At 42.9% G+C, this 22,291-nt stretch overlaps 1 protein-coding gene across 11 annotated transcripts in view; it reads left to right on the plus strand.

Annotated features, from left to right (window-relative positions):
* DIS3L2 (DIS3 like 3'-5' exoribonuclease 2) overlaps positions 1-22,291 on the plus strand; it is a 346,373-nt gene that overhangs the window by 206,395 nt on the left and 117,687 nt on the right. For all 11 annotated transcript variants that reach the window (XR_005378821.1, XR_005378822.1, XM_038574186.1 and 8 more), the window contains one exon: positions 2,772-2,851. Coding sequence is in view for 9 of the 11 variants with exons in the window: in XM_038574186.1 (XP_038430114.1) it covers positions 2,772-2,851 (80 nt within the window). In the remaining 2 variants the exon portion in view is untranslated. The remainder of the gene's footprint in view (positions 1-2,771; positions 2,852-22,291) is intronic.

The raw sequence follows: 22,291 nt of genomic DNA on the forward strand, positions 1-22,291 counted from the left end.
GCCTGGGTGGCTCAGTTAGTTGAGCGTCTGCCTTTGGCTCAGGTCATGATCCCAGGGTCCTGGAATAGAGCCCCACATGGGGCTCCCTGCTCGGTGGGGGGGGGGGGGCCTGCTTCTCCCTCTCCTTCTGCCTGCCACTCCCCCTGCTTGTTCTCCCTCTCTCTGTCAAAAAAAAAAAAGAAAAGAAATCTTGTTAAAAATTACATCTTTTATATGGTAGAGCAGAAATCAATTCTTTATATCCCAAGACCTCCACGTTTATGTTCCCCCCACATTTATGTATCCCACCCCCCCTGCGAGTATCTCTTCTTCAACTATTTAGTGAGAAGATTGGATGTCCTGAGAAGACAACTCTTCCTAGGACTGCACTCTAAATGCTCTTGTGTCCTCCACCTGAGTGGCACCAACCTTTCCCCACCCTCTTCTCAGTATTCCAGTGAGTTTATAATTTTACACAACTCATAATTTTAAAGCTATTGACTGTATTCTGCAGTATGAGTCTACAAGGTTGCTAAATGTCTTTATAAGCACTATAAAGTATAAATTATTCTTTGGGGGGATTATCTACAGTGCTAATTTTTTCCATTTATGAAAATAATAGTTATAGTGAAAATTTTGGAAGATGTGGAAAAGAATAAAGGAAAATATTAGTAATTCCAGCACCTATACATCAAGTCCATTAACAATGAACACATATATTTTTTTACTTTCCTTGATTCAAAAATCATATTTAAAATGTTTTATTTTTAGTGGTGCCTGGGTGGCTCAGTTGGTTAAATGTCTGAATCCTGGTTTTGGCTCAGGTCACAATCTTGGGGTCATGACATCAGGCCCCATGTCAGGCTCCATGCTTAGTGCAGAGTCTACTTGGGATTCTCTCCCTTTCTCTCTCCATCCTCCTCTACAACCCTCTGCTCCTCTTCCTGCTTGCATACTTTCTCTCTCGAAAATAAATAAAATCTTTTAAAAAAATTTAACTTCAAAACTAATAAACAATGAAGTTGACCTTTGTTATACAGTTACATGAATTTTAAAATATGTATAAATTCATGACGCATAACCAGCATGACAGGCAGGATACAGGAAAGCTCTGTTCTCCCAGAACAAGCACCCTCAGCCCCTGGCAACCACTGATCTGCGGTCATATAATTTTGTCTTTTTAAGAATGTCATAGAAATAGAATTATATATTATGTAAGCTCGTGAGAATGGTGTTTTTAACTTAGCGAATTAACTTTGAGATTCTAAGTTGTTACATGTAGGAGTAATTCATTCCTTTTTGTTGCTAATTGGTATTCCCTTGTGTAGATGTACCACAGTTTGGTTATCTATATATTCATTTACCATTTAAGAGCCTATTTATGTCTCTTTTTAACATTTCTCAAATCCTGAAATACTTTAAAATCAACGTATCTGTTTAATGTGGTAAGGTTTTTTTGTTTCCCCAAAAAGCTGTTGTTGAATTGATGGGGCATCTTAGAATCAGTACTGGTCTAAAATTGAGCTCCTGCAGGGATGAGCTGATCAGTGTGAGGAGTCAGAGTAGGCTGCTGAGGGTTATTGAGAAGAAGGGGACAGAGGAAGGAAGGCCCTGAGAACTTTGCAAGCCAACACCAGGGCCTGCTTGGCAGCCTCTGCGGGCTTTGGGGACACTTTAAGCAGAGGAGTGACCTGAAGAAAGAAGTCTGTGGGAACCAAGCCAGTCTAATTGTGGTGGGTACCCAGATGCTCCAGAGGAGAGTGGGGCCTGGCAGCAGTGGCACTGCTAGTACCTGGAGGACATGAGGACATGGACGGAGAACTTGGGAATTGTCCAGAGGCAGCAGAGGGCACCAGCAAGAAGGCCTGTGTGTGGGAAGAACAGGTGCTTTCTGTCCAGCGCCTCAGCCCCCATGCCAGTGCCCAGGGAGGGAAGGCAGGAGGTATGGAGAACTGTGGACAGACTGCTCAAACCATAGGTATTTATGTGGTCAGACTGGCAGCTAGGTAGGGCATGTTATTTGGGAAGCTGGAAAGGAAAATGAGAATGTCCCTGCACTTCACAGATGAAGAGCGGGATATGCACAGGGGTACCGTGTGAAGATAAATGGGGAGGAGGCATACCAATTCTGTGAGCGTGGGGGAAATCTACAACTATTCCGTGGACACGAACTGATTGGGTACATTTCCAAGTATAGTTGTATTACGGCTAATGGTATGGCCCAAAGTTTTGTTTGTTTTCATAAAATTTATTCTTGGGTCCTGTCCCCTTTGTCACAATAAGTCAGGTGATTTATTCTCTGACAAACCCCCACTTTGGGGAGATAGGAGAAGGAGCAGTAAGTCATCCTCGCACAGATCCTTGAAGGACAGGTTCCCATTAGCCACTGAGGAAGAGGGCAGAAAAAGCAAGAAGTGACCTTTGGAGAGTAATTTACCAAGGGCACTTGCTCCTCATGTCAGAAAACTCTGGGAAGCCTCGTCCATGGAAGCCACCTCATTTTACCTGCTTGCACTTCTCCACTCAGCCTCAAGCAGAAGTGGTGCTAGCTCACAGAGTGGGAGAGGAGGACTCTCAGAGATCCTGTGGAGTCTTGGTAGCATCCGCCATTTCCCTCTCCCGTCCCACAGTTGACAAATGATCCCCTTCTCGAAGAGCCGTGACAGAAGTTCCTCTTCCCTTTGCCTACCATTTGCACATTTGCAAAGTAGCTGTTCTTTAAAACTCTAGTACAGTGGGATAAAGGTTCTGGTATTTGTGGCACTGCTAATCATGTCTTCAATCTTTCCTAGGAAGGACTGTATCTTCACCATTGACCCATCAACTGCCCGCGACCTCGATGATGCCCTCTCCTGCAAGCCACTTGCTGATGGTAGGATGGAAATTTCTATACCTTTCTGGGTAGCAGGCAGTCTGCTTGTCTTTCTTGTCAGCCAGGTGGCCAAGTACTCCCAGGGTTGGGTTTGCTTTGTTCCTGAGCCTGCACAGTATGGGACCTAAAGATTGCGTTCCTATGGTGACTTTGATGAGGGTGAGAATAAAAAAGATCCTCTCACGGGGACCCTTCCAGGCCTCAACAGAGGTAGCAGTGAGGGCAAAAGGACTACTTCCAGGCCTTGGCTTCTCAGGAAGTTGCAGTTTAGGTGTAGTGTGTTAAAGAAGAAAGCCCTTAAGCACTGCTTAGGTGAAGCATTGGGTTCTTTACCTGCGTTTACCAACAGATGGGGATAAATTTGGGGTGCTCTCCAAAGGCAAACTCAGCAGCCAGTAGTAGGAGCACCTTCCCTGCCAAATGCCCTCCAGAGTTGCACTGGGGAAGCCTGCACTACTCCCAGCGGGTCTCCATCTATCCAGCAGATTATTGAAAGGCAGCCTGTAGGGGCTCTTTAAACATTCTTTTGGGATGGAGCTAAGCAGGAAGGAGTGGGATTTGAAAACTAGGTTGGTCGGTCGGTTGGTCAGTTGGTCGGTTGGTCGGTCAAGGGAGTGTAGTATGTGGGATATGAGAAGAGGAAACCCTACCAGTCCCCATTCTAATGCTTCTCCCATGTGCTTCTCCTAGACTTTAGCTGCCTCTTGCCCCTCTCTAGGATGGCATCTAGGTGACTGCTTTGGCTTTAGTCATTCATGGATAAGGCTTCAGCACTATCCTGGGCTTTGACGGCTTGCCTGTGATGGCTATCCCCCGTTGAGGTTTCAGTCTGAGGCAAAGTGTTGATGGCCTAGTGGCCCAGTCTTTTAAAACATCTCAGAGGTGTTTGTATATTTCATTGATGCAAAACTGCACATAGATTCCGTGTGTGTTCTCTTCTCTATAGTAGATAGGAGGCTGAGAGACAGAAAATGTCATTCCCTAAAAATGCTTTTATCTTCTTTTAGTGGGAGTCCTCTTTGAAACTGTAGGCAAGGTTGCTCGGCATATTCAACCAAAGAAAATTGAAAGAAACATAAAACATAAAGAGAGAAAAATTCCCGTAGAACTTTTGGAGCAATTACAGATTTTTAAAATCCAGAATGTGAGCTGCCTACTTAAAAAAGCAAATACTGGGTTGGTTTCTCATCTTCTGGGCAATATTTACTAAGTGCAGAGACTTGAGCCTGTCTCTTTCTGTGAGCTGCCACCCCAGCACCCCGCCCAGTGTGAAAAGTGCCACCAGGCAGGAAGCCAGGTGACAATGAACTTCCCTTCTCCAGGTCCACAGCCCTGCTCTGTTTGGAGTCTGATGCTTGAAAACAGTCATTTCATTTATTTTGTCCACTTTTATAGTTGTTGATGGCAGAAGGCTATAGTTCTAACACTTGTTACCACATCTCAGCTGGCCTGGATGGTATTCTTGTAGGGACCCCAGGGAGCAGACACATGTCCTGCCTCACTTGCCTTATATACTACACTCTACATCTTCTAGTTAGGGTAGCAGATTATCAGCAGGGGGTTTCTGTAAGGAAATGGTAGAAGATAGGGCAGGAAAAGTAGATTAGGGACAAATCATACATGTTTGTAAATTTCCAACCAAAGAATGTTCTGTGTCAGACCATTGAAAACCAATTGTTTCCAGTCTCTTGTTCAAGGAGAGCCGTCAAAATAAGGAAAATAATCTAGCAGTACAAGATGAAGGAGAAGAGGAAGAAGTAGAGGCAGAGAAGCTTTATAATCATTTAGAGAAATAGATGACAAACTGGACTAGAGGAGATGGCAGTACTAAGGAGCGTGAGGAGGGCAGATGTGACAGAGGAGTCATGACAGAAGAATCAGTGGAAATGGATGTTGAGATTGAGGGAGAAGAGTCTTCGAGCTATACAAGATGGAGCAGAAGTTTCAACTTGGATGATGGGGAGATAGAATTTACAAGTGAAAAGCCAGGACAGCAAGAGGATGAGCTGGTTTGGGAGAGACTGTGTCTACATGGAGTTGACTGTCTGATAATACACATCTGTCTAAGCCACCACACATCCTTTTCAGAGGACAAATCAGCTAAATGTAGATAGTCCCTACGGCTACATACACAGAGCGCCCTGGAGAAAAGTAGACAATGCATCAAAATGCAAACAGCAATTTTATTAGGATGATGGGATCATCAGTGATATTTCTCTTTTCTCTAGTTTCCAAATTTTTATAATGTGGTAATAATAGTTTTATAATGAAAAAATTTTTGTAATAAAAAAAAATTATGAGGTGCCAAAAGTCACAGGCTGCCCAGTAGCGCACTGCACCAGGTGATCAGATACCTTCCATCTGCTTAGTTATTCTTGCATTCCAGGGGAGTAATTAACATCTGGTCACTTGGCAGAGTAGCAGAAAAAGGACATGGAAAAGGAATCAGGGAAGAATCTGAAAAGGCCGGAGTTGGTCAGTCAAGCATTTTTATGGTGGCACTTCTACAGTTGGCCTTTGTGACAAGGGTTTCTGCCAAGGCTATTTATCCAGGGGGATGAAAAGTGAAAGTCAATTCCAGTTTGGATTGGAGTGAGGTTGGCTGAGTTCAGGTTCCGTTAGTTACCAGTTCATGTCAATTTTTGCTTAGAGGAAAAAATGTTTAATGTTTCAAGAAGCAAATAGTGTATTCTGGGCATATTTACATCATCTATAACCATTTTTATTTAAAGAAAATATAGAGGTCAGACTTTCATTTGGTCCTATTGAAATCATCAGAATGACCATTCTGTGCAAATAAAACAGACAGATGTAACTTATCTGGTCTTCACTGTCCCATTCTGTAAAGTTCAGATGTACCCTCAGGACTTATGACCAGTGTCTCCTGCAAGTGTGAGACTTAGACCTTATAGCCTGCAGATCAGTTCTGCAGAAAGGCAGTGTCACCTGTTTTCCAGGAAGTCAGAATTATGTGGGCAGGCTGAGGACGGGGTAACCCCTCCCTCGAGGAATCTCAGGTCTCTAAGGGATTCTAACAGCCATCTAACCTACTGATTATCACCCCACTTCCTGGAGCCTAAAAATACACTCAAGTGGAACATTCTCATGGGCATTACCCAGCCCACTAACTTGAACATGGAGTAATCCACTTTCGCTTGAGAAAATACAGAATAATGCAAGTGAAGAAGAGTGGCGTTATAAAGACAACCCAGGACCTAAAGACGGTAAAATCATCCACTCCTGTGTTTTATTATTGTAACAGATAACTTGCAACACACCTCACAGTTGACCTCACCACTCAAGTGTGGGAGCGCCACAGTTGTCACATCACTCTCTGGTTTTCAGATTACCTCCACAGCATCCGCTTATTGAATATCCAGATTGCATTTTAACTCTCTACCTTACAGGCAGCCCATTTGACCTTAAGATTGCATGACCCTTAGGAAGTCCTTTCCTGTCATGATCTGAAATACTGCCATCTTGCAGTTTTCCTTCTCTTGGTCCCATGTGTACCTGTTGGGGCCTCCAGAATAAGTCTTGTCTCTCATGTGACCACACCTGAGGTATGGGATGATTGCTGTTAAGCGCCTCTGCATCCCAGCCCCTCAGCTGAGCATCCTGTATGTTCTTCCAGATGCTGGAGCCTGTTACCAGCATACCGGGTCATGGAGTCACTTCTGCCCTTATGAAGTCCGAGGTACATGGCAGCCTGTGTCCAGACTTCTCGGTGGCTGTTAGGGCCTCCTTATTGGGCCCATCCAAGTCCAGAGTAATAGGAACCCATTCTCCTCTACTAGACAAGCCTTATTGCTTCTCTTCTGTCTTGAGAGGAAATTTTTAGGTGGGACCTTTACTCAGCTTAGTCTATCCAGGCCCCTACCAGATCCTACAGGAAATTGGCATTCCTGGCCTCTCTCAAGGCTACTTTCTCTAATGTTTTATTCTCTAATGAGTGCTCTGCCTTTGATCGTGGCAGGATTATCCTAGCCAGGCCTTAGACATGATGAATTTGGGGCCTGGGGAGAAGGGAGAATGGAGAATGACTGCTAATAGATTTGGGGGTTCTTTTTGGGGTGACGAAAATGTTCTGGGATTTGATAGCTGATAGTTGCACAATGTTGTGAATGTACTAGAAACCACTGGGGGAAAATGAGTGAATGAGTGAATAAGAATAAGTAAACAAACAAACCCATTCCTCCTGGAGGCTTTCTGGGGACTTTACACCTTAGCCACAACGAAGCAGAGGTCTGGAGGGAGTGCCTGGGCTGGAACCCACAGTCAATCCGTCTTGCCTGCCTGTCTCCTTGCTGTTTTCATCTCTGAACCCAAGGAGCAGGAGCACACCCCTCTATTTGGCCACCTGCTCATATTTCCCGTCCCCAGAGTGGAGCCATCTGACTCAGAGCAGGAGCCATCCTGATGTCCCGGTGTAAGAAAACTGCTCAGATAAACAGATGTCATCCAGTCTGATGGGCCTCAGGAATGCAGGTTACCTACTTTTCTGTTGGGGGCGCCAGTCTTCCTGCCTGGTTTGCTTGTGTTGCCTTCCTGGTTGCTTGGCTTTCTCTTTCTGAAGGAATAGGGACTAGGGAGCTCTGTCCCAGTAAGGGAATAGGTATGAGAGACTAGGAGCAGAGCCTCTAAGAATTTCTTTTCTTTCTTTTTTTTTTTTAATTTTTATTTATTTATGATAGTCACACACAGAGAGAGAGAGAGGCAGAGACATAGGCAGAGGGAGAAGCAGGCTCCATGCACCAGGAGCCCGATGTGGAATTCGATCCCAGGTCTCCAGGATAGCGCCCTGGGCCAAAGGCAGGCACTAAACCGCTGCACCACCCAGGGATCCCCTCTAAGAATTTCATAGCATTCCTAAACTCTGTAACTTCCCGCGTGGCTGTATTTGTCACCTGCTGAGAGTCCTTGTCATGACTAATGCCTTTGGAGGCAGTGTGGAAGTCAGAGCTGGAGAGACTGGGCCCTGTGTTCCTGGCTTAGACTAGAGAACCTAATCGATAGGATGGGTGGTGGTAGCTTTAGAGAGCAAACTGCTGGCAGGATGTCTCCAGATCTGCCTCTGGGAAGGAAAAGAGAGCATGGAAGTCCTGGAGCTTGTGGGTAAACATTTGGGTAAATCCCAGGTACCAGGCCAGAACCCCCTCCTAGACTCCATTCTCCTCTCTGGACGGATCTCACCCCGCCAATCACTCTCCCCAACTCTTGACATTTCCCTTTGGCCTGGCTTCCTCTTGTCTGTGCACAAACTTCAGTCTCTTCATCCTACAAGATCTTTCCACAGCCCTGCTCCACCTCAGGAACTCCTACCTTCCTGTGTCCATCAGGACACCTTAACAGAGTGCTCCAAACCTGCTGCTGCCACTTCCTTGCTTCCAGTTTGTTCCTATTCACTCTGCAACATAGCTTCGGGAAGTTCAACGAAACAGGTTGTCCATGACCTCAGTTCACCCAACATCTGTGCAGCGTTTGGCTCTTTGCTCTTCCTTCTTGACACTCTCTCTTCCTTGGACTCAGAGGGCCCTACTTGCTCTTGGTTCTGATTTTTGGACTACTTTCCCCTAGGTGCCTTCTTTAACTCTTCTTTCTCTGCATCCCTCTTCATGGGAGCCTGCAGAGCCTCCGCTCCAGCTCCCCTCATCCTACGCTCTTCAGCCTTTGTGCTTCTCTCCCTTTGCCTATAGCACCATGTCCCAGGAGAGCCCAGTGGCTACCTCAAGATTTGACTGTTTTCTCAGTAAGGCCCTCCCTCCCTTTTCTGCTTCAACTGCCCCCACCCCCCACTCCTTCTCCTCCTTTCCTCACCAATCATCCACTGTTGATTTACTGATCTCGTTCTGTCTGCCCACCATTCGCTGCCACAGATGCCCAAGCCCAGGGTATGTGCTCGGTGAATCTTTGCGGTGTTTGCAGGCACTCAAGAGGGGAAGGTTTTCTAGGAAGAGGTAGGAGTGTATACAAAGCTCCATGATGATTTAGAGGTGCTTGGAATACCAGGAGCGTGAGGTCCAAGTAGGGTTGGTGGTTGTAGACAAAGCAGGGTGGAAACCATGAATTCCTTCAAAGGCCCTGCTGGGAAGTTTAGATTTTATGGAGAAGGTAGTATTTTATCTTGGAGAACAACAGCATCTGTTCATTCAAGAAACATGATCAAGGACCACGCTCTGTGCTCTGTGCTAGATATACCTAGCAGAAAACACTTGATGAATTTCCTGTCCTCTCCAGGTTAATATCAAATGAAATTGGGGCTCCTGGGTGGCTCAGTCGGTTAACCATCTGCCTTCGGATCAGGTCAATATCCCGGGGTCCTGGGATCAATCTCACATGGGGCTCCCTGCTCAGCAGGGAGTATGCTTCTCTCTCTACCCTTCCCCGCTGCTTGTGCTATCTCTCTCTCTCTCTCTCTCTCTCTCTCTGTCTCTTCCAAATAAATAATAAAATCTTTAAAAAAATAATATCAAGTAAAATTGAATAAGTAAATGTGGGAATGATTCATAGTATAAATGTGGGACTGGGGTGGGGGACAGATAACATTTTAACCTAGACTTGAGAATGAACAGGGGTGAGCCAGATGAAGAATGTGGAGAAAGAACATTTCAGGCTAAGGGAGTGGAGTGTGTAGAATCCCTGAGGCAGAAAGACTTTGGTACTGAAAGGAACCAAAAATATAGCGTGGCTGAAACTTGGTGGGATGGGGGGAGCCCATGAGGCAGCTGGGACAGGGGCTTGCAGGCTCTGGGAAGGAGTTATATCCTGAGTGTAATGGTAAGCAAAGAGTCTTAAGCAGGAGAGAGTTAGGATCCAACTTGCAGGTTGGAGAGATCACTCTGGCAGCAGTGAGGAGGCTGGATTAGAGCAGTGGCATTAAAATAGTCTAGGTAAGAGGTGGCAAGTGCCCAACTGCGGCAGAGGCCCAGGAGCCAAAACTGGAGGGAGGCATTAGCCAGGAAAGGAAATTGGGGCAGGACTTGGTGTCCGGGCAGCTCCCTGAGCCTCTTAACTGGTCTCCTGCGTCTGCCCTTTTCTTCCCACATATTGAGGTCAAGGCAGGCCTTACAAAATGCCCGTCCCATCAGGCCATCCCCCTGCTTCACTTCTTCCAAGGTTCCCATTATGCACAAAGGATAAAGATCCAGGTCCTTACTGTGACCCACCACTAACTCTGCCTCTCTGGCACCATGTCCCACAGTCCCTCTCTGGCTCACTCCCCTCTGGCCCTCCTTGCTGTCTTGTCCCTCAGACACGCCAGGCTGCTCCTGCCTCAGCACTTCTGCTTTCCTTGCCTCTGTCCTGATCCCTCCTCTCTAGCTCCCTCCCCACTCTTAGGTTCTGCTCAGATATCAGCTCAGAGGGGTCCTTCCTGACCATTCCTGTCACCACAGCCTTCTCTACATCTCCGAGTGTCTTCTTGATCTTCTTTAAGGCGCTTCTATGGGTCTGCTCCATTGGATGGACATCTTTATGAGAGCAAGGACATCATTTTGTTCGCAGTTGAACCCTCAGGGCCCAGAACACCGTGTTTTACATAGTTGGCACACATGCAAATGTTTGTTGAGCAAGTGGATGAATGAGTTAATAAACTTTTGATACTGGAAGTAAGAGAAGAATCTAGAATGTCATGTAAGCATCTGTCTTGGACACTGGGTAGAACGTAATGCCCTTCAATAGGAAATATTGAGGGGAACTGGTTTGGGGGAAAAGACAGTTCAGCTCAGCACAGGTTGGGTTTAGAGGCCCTGGGAGATATTCAGCTAGAAATACCAAGGAGACAAGGAACAGGAGTTGAGCTGGAGATAGGATCTGGGCCTAGGACAGGCAGCCCAGGAGAAATCAGACACAGAGGAAGACTGGCTGACCCCTGGGAGGGAGGTCCAACAGGACATCCCCTGGGATGAGGTTGTGGAGATTGGTGGCCAAACAGAAGGGAGAGGAGGTAAGTGGAGCAGGGTGAATGGCAGAGGGTCATAAAGGCCACGTAGAAGAGAACCAAGTCTTTGGGCTTAGCAGTGGGATAGCATTGGTGACCTCGGTGAAACTGCTGTCAGTGGCTTCCAGGAGGGGAAGCCAGGCGGCAGGTGGTGGAGAACAGAGTGGAAAACAGGAATGGAGATCGTTTTCTTTGGGAAGCTTGACTGTGAAAGGTACCTGAGGCAGAGAGGGGAGGGTCAGAGGAGGCTTTTTTTTGCTTTTGCTTTTAAGATGGAAGGATTTTTAATGTTTCCCCATTGGAAGATAAGAGACTTTGGAGAAGGAGAAATTGAAAATCTAGGAAAGAGAGGATTGAATATTTTCCAGGGTCTCAAAGAAGAAAGTGAGAATGATTCAGAGTGTTAAGTGCAAAGTGAGGCCGAGGCATGGAGGGTGAACTCCTCTTCCTCTGAGACCAAGAGGCCAGACCAGGTGCTGCTGCTGAGTATCCACACCTGATAAGATCCCTTTTAATTGGGAAAGGAAGCCCTGCTGAGGGCCAAGGGGACAGGGAAGGGTCTTGGGGAGATTGTAGGAGAAACAGGAAAAAGGGAAGGGGAGGGAGCTGACTGGAATCCCATCACACAGAGCTTTACTGAACGCTCTTCAGGTGTGCTGAGGTGCAATAGAACCAAGGCCAGGTGATTTTCTTCGGTAATCTTCATACTCCTGGGTATGGGAGAAGGTGTAGTAATCCAAACTTGGGGTTTTGCTGGGAGAAAGAGCATGGCAGGCACCAGGACAAGGCTGCTGGAACCTTGCTTCCCCTCTGAACCTGTTTCTTCTCTGACTCCTTCTTTTATTAAATCATCCACCTGCCACTCAGTCAACCAAAGTTTCTTATTCTAAGAGATCCTGGAATCACATTTGGATCCTCTTCTTCTCAGCACTGTTGTCATAGCCTTTTCAGTAACTTCCTCCCCTCCTCTCTGGCCACCCTCCACCCACCTTCCTACCCAGTTATCTTTTCTATTATGTACACACAGAAGCAGATCAGATTGCTTTTTTGCTTGAAAATCTCTTTGACCTATGGACATGGTTCCTTACTATTTTTAGTAGAGCTTTGTTATCAAAGTTCTTCAAGATTAGTCCCCACTGCCTCCTCTCCCACCTTCCCCACCTCCCAACACACATGCATATGCATATGCACGCACACATGCTCCAGGTTCTGCGCAACCATAGCACTCTACCCCACCTCTGAGCCTGCACTTGCCCTTTGCCTTCTACTTAGAATGCCTGACCTCCTTGCCTACTTCTGTATCAGACTTCTAGAGCAAGATAAAACCTCTGCAGAGCTTTTCTTTCTTCCTGGCAGAATTAATTGTTCCTATCCTACTAGCACATCTTCTTCTTGTCTTTAATGCAGTGATAAACATCAGTGTTTCCCTATTTAATTCCCCTTTTTGTTTGCTTCCTAAGGGCAGTACATTCCTTGGATATCTTCATATCTGGAGAATCATGCATGGTTCCCTGTATTTGGTCTAGTCCATCTAACCAGGCAACCAGTTGTATACTTTCTGTGTTTCTTTTTCTGTTTTTTTGCCTTGCCTTTTTTATTTTCAGCACACATCCAGCCCTAGGTTTGTGGGTTGCCTATAGGCTTCTATGCTGACATATAACCCTCCTCCATGAGGTCTCCTGAAAAAGAGTCTGTTTCTTTGGAATTAGGTGTACCTTTCCCCTGTCACAATCAGTTTCTTTGGAATTAGGTGTACCTTTCCCCTGTCACAATCAGGTCTTTCAATCCATTTCTTCATGTCTCAGTGAGACTGAGATCACTGACTTCTATCTTATGTTCATGACATTTGTTCCTCTAGCTCTGTGAGTTGGCATATCTAAGGCTCACTTCCCCATTTTCTCTTGCATGAATCTCTTTCATGGCCTGCTCTGCTCTCTCATTTCATACCTGCAGGCTTCCACAGTAACTTGCTTCGTGATATCATTTTGTCATTTTTGTCCATTATTCTCCTATCTGTATCTTTGCTATTTCCAAACTCCATGACCTGCTAAAATTCACTTCCTGAATGAACTTTAACATGATAGTAAACAAGCAAACAGAAAAAAGTTTGTGATACAAATGCCAGATTTTTTTTTCCCTTGAATTCAATTGGCAAACAGGCTTGCTAGTTAAGAAAGGGCCTTTTAACAACCAAGTATATCTGCAGTGGCAATATGCTTGTCTGTCAGTTTGAAGAAATAGAAAGCTGGATCAGTGAGGTTTTAGTAGTATGTTGAGACATTGGAAAGAAGTTTGTTTTTAATTTCACTCTCTTGGGAATGTTTGGAGGATCCATTGGTATATAGAGACAACTCGAAGGTAATACCAGAACATAGAAATCAAGTGACATTTTGAGAATGAAATCAACTTTAAATGATTTTTTTTAAATTTTTATTTATTTATTCATGAGAGAAACAGAGAGAGAGAGAGAGAGGCAGAGACAGAGACACAGGCAGAGGGAGAGCAGACTCCATGCAGGGAGCCTGATGTGGTACTCAATCCCAGGACCCCGGGATCACACCCTGAGCCGAAGGCAGATGTTCAACCACTGAGCCACCCAGGTATCCCAACTTTAAATGATCTTAATCTGCAGAATTTCCTCTTACCTGGAGATCTGTGAAACATCAGATAAAACCTGCTATTTTAGTTTGTACAAGGCTGAAACAGAACATATGACAGTGATTTTAATCTCTTCAGCATCATGCCTTCAAGCATCTCATGATAGCAAGACTCTCTTTTCAGAAAAATATACATGTGTATATATACAATATTTGCATATCACATTTTTGGTAATACTGTAGAATGGATAGCCTGAAAAACCTTCATTAAAACCTTTTAAAATGATGCATCTTTGGGGTACTTGGGTGGCTCATTTGACTAAGCATCTCCCTTTGGCTCAGGTCACAATCCCAGGATCCTGGGATTAAGCCCTGAGTTAGACTTCCTGCTCAGCAGGGAGTCTGGTTGTCCCTCTCCACCTTTTGCTCCCCCTACTTGTGTTTGCTCGCTCTCTCTCACTCTCTGTCAGATAATAAATAAAATCTAAATAAATAAATAAAGTATCTTTTTAAAGTATATGGCTAAGCTGACCAGAGTGTGTAATAAGTTAGGCACTTATTACCTCTTATCAGGACTAAAACAAGAGCAGATGATCAAAGAAGGATGTGTGTGCTAAAGTAGCTAACCTAATGGCATCTTCTGATGTCTGAATTAACACTATCTACATAGTCCATAAAATCCTAAGCCAGTTGCTTAAAGAGGCACCAGGTAGACAATGTTTCCAGAAGCCAGGTAGAATGATAAGCATATGCTTTCTGGAGGAATTGGCCCTAAACCAAAGCCTTAAAGATTTGCCAAAGATAAACTTCTAGTAAATGTCAGCATATATAAAAGTCATGAAACATGCAAAGGTGCAGCTACAGCAATACTTCGAGGAAAATGTATAGCTTTAGTTGCTTACATTAGGAAAGGAGAGCCTAGGGGAACCTGGTGGCTCAGTCAATTAAGTGCCTTTCAGCTCAGGTCATGATCCCAGGGTCGTGAGATGGAGCCCCATGTCGGATTCCACAATTAGAGTGGAAGTGTACTTGAGTTTTTCCCCCTCTCCCTCCCCATCCCTCAAATACATTTTTTTCTCTCTCTCTCTTTTTCAAATAAATAAATAAATCTTTTTAAAAAGGGAAAGTCTATAACTATTAGCTTCACAAATGTTTAGAGATAAGGGGAAGGTGGGCAGCCCTGGTGGCTCAGCAGTTTAGCGCTGCCTTCAGCCCAGGGTGTGATCTTAGAGACCTGGGATCAAGTCCCACATCGGGCTCTCTGCATGGAGCCTGCTTCTCCCTCTGCCTGTGTCTCTGCCTCTCTCTTTCTCTGTGTGTCTCTCATGAATAAATAAATAAAATCTTTTTAAAAAAAGAGAGAGATAAGGGGAAGGTATAAAGATGACTTACTATGTAAAAATACACTGTGGGTTCAGGTACTGAATGAAAAATGAGAATTACCTGTTATAAATGTAACAATAGAAGCCCCCTCTACCCCTCTAAAAAAATACACAAAACAAATAACCAAACTCTATTCTGCCTTTCATGCTTGTCATAGTGAAAACCATAATTCATTTACTTGACTAAGAAAAATTCCTATTTCTAATTTTGGCCCTGCCACAAGTGGAAATCTTAAAAAAAAAAAAAAAAGGACAAAATATCAAACATGGCTATAAGATCTTATTTTCATTTTTCTTGTATTAGAGTGCTATTAATTATCAAGTCAAGGGTCTTTTTCCAAAAACCATTAATATTTGAAAAAAATTGGCATGTAGGATTTAACTTTGGAACAGAATTTAGAACATATAAACATATGCTTTTTAATAATTTCTGCATTATTTTATATTTCATATCATATATACTGTATTTATAGTGTTCATGTTCCATAAACATTTCAAATGTCTTTTAAATAATAGTAGAAATACTGTAAATAACTTCCAAACTAGTTGAGAAAGGACTGAGAAAAACAAAAACACTTCAATCTAAAAGAACACCTGACAAAAGAAAAATATAGAAGCAGGACAAATAAAAAGCAGATACAAAGGTGCCAAATTAATAAGCACATCAAATTTCACTCTATAGTTAGAAAGCAAAGACAGACTGGAAAAATCAACCCGAAGACACAAAGATTAAATAGATAAAGATTAAATAGATAGATCTGTAAAAAGAAAAGCTATAGCAGTCATGAACTAAGCAAAAGAAAGCTAGTGTATTTTTTGTTAATTTTTGTTAAACCAACTTTAAGATAGACTACATTACTAAATGTAAAGAGAGTCACTAAATGATTATTAGAAGGGTTGCTTCATTGGGAAAATGTCTGAATATATATGATGAAATAATATAGCTTCAAAATATATAAAATAATAGTTGACAGAGATACAAGAAGAAGTTGATAAATCCATCTTCACACTAGGTTAATGTAATAGACCTTTCCCAGGAAATGATGGTTCAAACAGACTAGAAGTTCACTGAAACTGTAGAAAATGTGAATAGCCCAGTTAACAGGGGAGCTCTCATAACCGTATGTAGAACACTGTACCCATGGATAAAGATTGAGATTGTTCTCAACAGACAGAAAACATAAATGGCTTTGCGTTAAGCAATTAAACATGTTTTTAAAGTCATTGGTATCATACACACCATTTCTTGGATCACTGTACAATTAAATAAGAAATAAGTGCAGAAACATTTTTTAAAGATTATTTATGTATTCATTCATTCATTCATTCATTCATTCACGAGAGAGGCACAGAGAGAGGCAGAGACATAGGCAGATGGAGAAGCAGACTCCCTGTGAGGACCCTGATGTGGGACTTGATCCCAGGACCCCAAGATCATGATCTGAGCCAAAGGCAGATGCTCAACCACTGAGCCACCCAGGCATCCCAGAAACATTTTTAACTTAAAAACACAGTATATTTGAAGATTTTAAGTACCTGCTTAGATCCATGGCCAGATGAATGGCATAAATCAGAATATACCTGATATTATGCTTCCTATTAATGCTTGAAGGATGAGTGAGTTACCTACCTTCTCATGGCCACGTTTACTTACCTTCCAGACAGGACACAAATTGCTCCTTTTCATAGCAGTTAAGGGTTTCCACCCTGACTACTTGTACCTTCAAGCACCTTCAGGAGCTTCCTAACTCTGAAATGTATTCATACTGACCAGAGAGCCAAGAATTGCTTGAAAGCCTGTACTACCAAGAGCCCAGCAAAAAGGAAACTGCCTTCTCTAGTAAAAGAAACCCAGAGTTCCAAAGGTTAGCAGTAGAGAAGGATTCCCAGATGGGAAGACAGCTGGACCACGTGGATACTCACCCTTTGGATGTCCATTTCCTTCTTCCTAATCACCATTCTCACTGCCCACCGACTCTAGGGGCTGACAGGACTTGTTACCGCCTTGGTTCATGTATGGTCACTATAATCCTTTGCTTGTTGTACCTCAGGCACAGCTGAAACTAGAGTATAACTTTTCAATAGGAGTTTCCTGAAAGTTAGAGGACAGCTCAAGGAAGATGGACAGAGAGTAACACAAAGCATCAGGAAGTGGCTTGCTTTGCCCTTGCTCCCAGATCCAGGCCCACCCAGGTCCTGACCTGCCTCCACACTATGAGCATCATCCAGGTACCCACACCTCAACATCTGCCTTTTGAAGTCTGGACTTAAAAGGTTCTAGAAAAAGGCCGTGGACTTACTTCTTCCATTCTACATTTCCTGTCTGACAACTTGCCCCTTCCCACGAAGAGTATCGTTGAGGACATTCATTCCCTTTAGGGAAGAATGTGCCCATGCCTTGCTCTGCAAGCCCCAACATGAGAACTGTTTTGTCAGTGTACTCTGGTGGCTGTATAATTGCTGCATTCTTACAGAAGCCAAAGTAGGACATCTGGTGGGAGACCTGATCTGCTGTTCCTCCTGCTGCATACACAGTACCCAACCCTGAGATGACTTAAAGCATTGCATCACATTGTGCTCTGCACTACTCCTAACCTGGCACAGGATATTTTACCATGCCTAGCAATCTGTAGCTCTGGCTGGGCCCCACCTTATACCCCATGTCCTCACAACATATACACATACACACCATTGGCAGGGGTCCTAGGCTATTGTCACTTACGTCATTAGGTGGGGAAATACGCTTTACATCAGAGTCTTTCTTCCAGCACCATGTAGATAACACAGCCTTTTGCTGTGTGAGCCTGTTAAAGCTCCATCACTGACCTGCCAAAGCTCTGTCCCTGACCTGCCTCACAAGAGTGCCCAAGCAGACAGATATATATGCACATAGACATCAATCCTGTATATTCTCCCAAGGCCCTTAGGAGGCAACCTGGCACAGGTCTGCTCTCTTACTACTGGGCCACTCCTTCCAGCCATCCTCCTCATCTTGAATTGTCTTTCTCAGCTTTCTAGGTGCTGCTCTTGCAGTTGTTTTCCTATTTCAGCCTTCTCTAGCCTTTTGGAATATAAATTTCATTTAAACCCCTGGACTCAGGCTTGCCCCTCTCTGCCCTCCCCCACCTCACCCCATTCTCTTAGTTCATTGGTTATGCTTCTACCTGGTTCATCCACTTCAGTGGGCTGGACTTGAAGTGCCATGTTTCAAAGGGAAGTCCTTCCTGAATGTTGAACACTATACAGGAAGAGGCAACTCAACTTCATTAGGAAAGTTTAATCAACCAGCTGGAAACATATGGCGCATATGGCTTAAAAATAATATCCAAGTGCAACATTTAATTTAGCCAAAAAACAAAACAAAACAAAACAAAAACCCAAAAACCTCTGTTTAAAATCTGTTCCTTGTGTTCTAGAAGAGAACCTCTGATAATCTTCCACAGATTTTGGGAAAGAAAAATTCTACTTCAGGGCTCCTTTCTACTTTGATATGTTTCTGGGTTTGTCTCTGACATATTTATGATGCCTGGTATTTTCAATGCTATTAGTCCTATGTTCCTCTTCTATGTGAAGTCATTTCTAATCTTGGTTTTGAAACACTGATTTTTTTTTCCTCTCGCAATCTCTTATGTCAGAGGGCATTCTGACCTCAGGCAGATTCCAGGTAATCTAAGTACTTGGTCTCAGACAAACCTTATTTTCATAGTGTGACCCTAGATAATGAACTTGGGAAGAAAAATGGAAAATTCTGTAGAACCGTCGACTCATAAGGAAGTACACGTATTCTCCATTCATCTGGGGCATCGATGAGTGAACAATTTTAACTCTCCTTGTTGTATGGTCATTTTTTACTGAATCATACCTTGACTCAAAAAATCCAAGTAACTGAATAGTCATGCGAGGCCTCTGGCATGGAAGTGGGCTTCTGGGATGCTTGCCAATGAGTTCCTGTTTTGAGGACACAGAATCTAAGTGGAAAGATTAAGTGGAGAGGCAGCTCCACCCCTCTAAGTCTTATTCCTATGTTCCATTCAAATCTTGCTAGCCTGATTTCTGTGGGGTCTGGGCTTCGGAAATTCTCTTTTTTCATGGATGTCTCAGTGCACCTTGTTAAACCAAATTTGGACTGTGGCCTGTTCATCTGCTTCCAGCTCTGCTGATTGGTTCCAGTTTCCTTGCTCATTAAAGCCAAGATAATCTGGCACCCACCAGTCAGGCATCCTCAAGTATCTGGCACCAAGGTAAACTTGGAAGCCAGCTCAAGAGTCTCAGTGATCCAACACATTTATGCATGATGAGAGGCAGTTGTGGTATACCAGAGAGAGCACTGGAATGGGAGCAGGAGAGCTGGGTTCTTATCTTTGCCTCAACTGCATCATGTAAGTTTGGGTTTGTCTGTGGTTTCTCTGAGGTTCTCCTTCTTCGGCTATATGGGTGCTTGGACTAGACAGTTTTTTGGGTGTCTTCTAGTTTCAAAATTCTGAGTGTATGAAAAGCTAAAGGAACAAAGCTCCTCTTATGCCTGTTGTTGCAAAAACACAACTTCACTTTAAAGATATTAGCAGTAACTGCCTAAAGTTGCTTGTGCTACTTACTGATGCTTCTCCACAAAAGTAGATGGGAAGAGATACAGTCCATATTCCAAAGGAAAGAATTAACCTGTCCATGCCTCACATTTCCCAGTCTATAAGATGGGGATAATAATGCCTAACTTAAAATTGCTGGGAAGATTAAATGAGATCAATCCCTGGCATTTAAAACCACACCAGACAAAAAGTAAGTGTTCAGTGAAAATTATTATTAATATAAAATGGAAAGATTATATTGAGGTATGTTAGATTGAGCTGGAATTCTAGTGAGGTGATGTTGAAATAATAAATATTCAGTTGCTATTCAGAAGTGAAGGTGGAAATAGAATTGAAAGTCCAGAAACAGACCCATATATATGATCACCTGGTTTTCAACAAAGGTGTCATAGTGTCTCTACAACACAGTATTTCTCAGTGTAGTAGAGAAAAAAATTCTAGATCAACTGTGTATCCATTATGGGGAAAAATGAAATTTGATTCCTCCTTCACATCTTCTATAAAAGTCAACTCCACGTGGCTCATAGATCTAAGTTGGAAAGGTATAACATACACTTCTAGAAGATAATATAGAAGAATAGCCTCATGACCTTGAGATAGGCAAAGATTACTGCAGTGGGACACAGAAGGTATTCACCTTCAAGGAAGAAAGTGATAAGTTGACTTTCATTAAATTTAAGAACTTCCGTTTATCAAAAGACACCATCAAAATAATGAAAAGGCAAGCCTCAGAGGAGAGGGCATTTGTAATGATCTATAGAAGCAAAGGACTCCTATTGAGAATATGTAAAGAGTTGAATAGGCACTTTCTAAAATAGATAGCTGGTAGTCAGAAACATAGGAAAAGTTCTTAATATCATTAGTCCACAGGGAAAATGGAAATCAAAACCACAGTGAGTTACTACTATGTTCCTACCAGAATAGCTAAAGATTTTTGAAAGCTGATAATACCAATTGTTAGTGGAGGTGTGAAGCAATGAGACCTCTTGTACACAGAGTAGTAGTGCAGTTTAGGATGACCACTTTGAAAAAAACGGTTGTACAGTATGTAATCGAACTGAATAGATCCACACTTGTGGCCTAGCAGTTTCATTCTTAGATATATAGGCAACAGAAATGAGTACATATGGACAAGAGTATTCCTGGAAGTGTGATTCATGATAGCAAAACATTGAAAACAACCCAAGTATCTATCAACAGTAAAATGGATAAATTGTGGTGTAGTCTTACAAAGGAGTATGGAACAGTGGTGGTACAGACCGGATTTAAAACTCAACATGGATGAGTCTCAAACACATTGAGCAAAAGAAGGCGGATATCCCCCCACGCACAATATACCTACTGAATGAATCCATTTGTGTAAATGCAACTCTGATCAATGATTGTAGATTGCAGAGGTCAGAAAACCAGTTATCTTTGGTGGGTAGAAAGACTGAGTGGAAAGCACAAAAGAAGCTTCTGGACTTTTGGTTATGTTCTATATCTTGAACTAGGGAGTGATTACCTAAGTGTATTCACTTTGTAAAAATTCATACTTGTGGATTGTATACTTTGTATTTTATACCTCGATAAAAAGTTTCTTTTGGGGGCTCCTGGCTGGCTCACTCAGGAGAGCATGCAACTCTTGATGTTAGGGTGTGAGTTCAAGCTTCACATTGGGTGTAGAGATTACTGAAAACAAATCGTTTTAAAAAAAAATTTATTTTAGGAGGTGAAGGGGCATTAAAAGTAGAAACAACCCCAATGTCTGTCAACTCAAGAATAAAGAAATGCAGTATTACCATACAGTGGAACATTATTCAATCATAAAAAGAAATAAAGGACTGACTGGAAACATTGTTAGGTAAAGGAAGACAATCACAAAAGACCACATACTGTACCATTCCATGTATATGAGATGTCCAAAAGAAGCACATCTATAGAGACAGAGTAGATTAGTGGTGGCCTGAGGCTGGGAAGGTTGAAGAGAGATAGGAAGTGGCTGAAAACAGGTATGCAGCTCCTTTTAGGGGTAGCACAATGTTTTAATGTTAGTGTTGATGGTGGTGATGGCGGCACAATTGTACATGTATTAAAACTGTACACTTTGCATGAGTGAATGGTATAGTATGTGCATTCGATCTCAACAAAGCTGCTAAGAAACAAGAAGTCAAGGGGGCTGCTCATCAAAGGATGACTAAAACCCCTCAGGAAATGGCGGGACCTTGTGGCCCTGTGGTGTGATAGTTAGGAACATTGATAGTAGAGTCCAACGGTATTCTAATGCAGGCTTCCCCCATCAGGCAAGTCCTCTAACCTCTCTGAGCCTGAATGTCTTCACCTATAAAACATTAAAATTAATAGTACCTACCCCATAGAAATTTTGTGCAGTAGATTCATTTAATTGAGAAGTATTTGAATATTTTATGTGCCAGGTCCAATCAGTGATAACTGTGATTACAATTAACCAGGAGGTTTTGCATCTGAACAATGTTAATTCCATTTTGGTGACACAAGTGACAAGTAAAATTGAGAGTACATCCTAGGGACTGGACACTGTGCCCTACTCAACCACACCAGCATCTATTGGAAAGTATAAAAGAAATATTCAGCATAAGGACCTTAATATATTAATAGTGAATTATATTCTGCTATTAAGAAAAGGAAATATATAATACATTTATAGAGGATTTCCATCCAGAAGTGTTAAAACCATAAAGAATTAATAATTAAAGCATTGGCATCTAGTTACCAAAAAATTTAGCAATTCAAAATACTTTATATGAAAACTAAATTAAAACTGATATTGATATATGGATATTCATAAATAGAAAGTGACCATTGGTTGTAGGTTTTCAATTTCAGTGAATATTTACTGTCCCTATAAAGGAGTCAATTTTGGCTCTGTTTAAAATCATACTCTCTTCTACCTATTTGTCTTAAAGTGTGTGTTCTGC

The sequence above is a fragment of the Canis lupus genome, chromosome 25, assembly GCF_011100685.1.
Source record: "Canis lupus familiaris isolate Mischka breed German Shepherd chromosome 25, alternate assembly UU_Cfam_GSD_1.0, whole genome shotgun sequence".
In the NCBI taxonomy this organism is placed as follows: domain Eukaryota; kingdom Metazoa; phylum Chordata; class Mammalia; order Carnivora; family Canidae; genus Canis; species Canis lupus.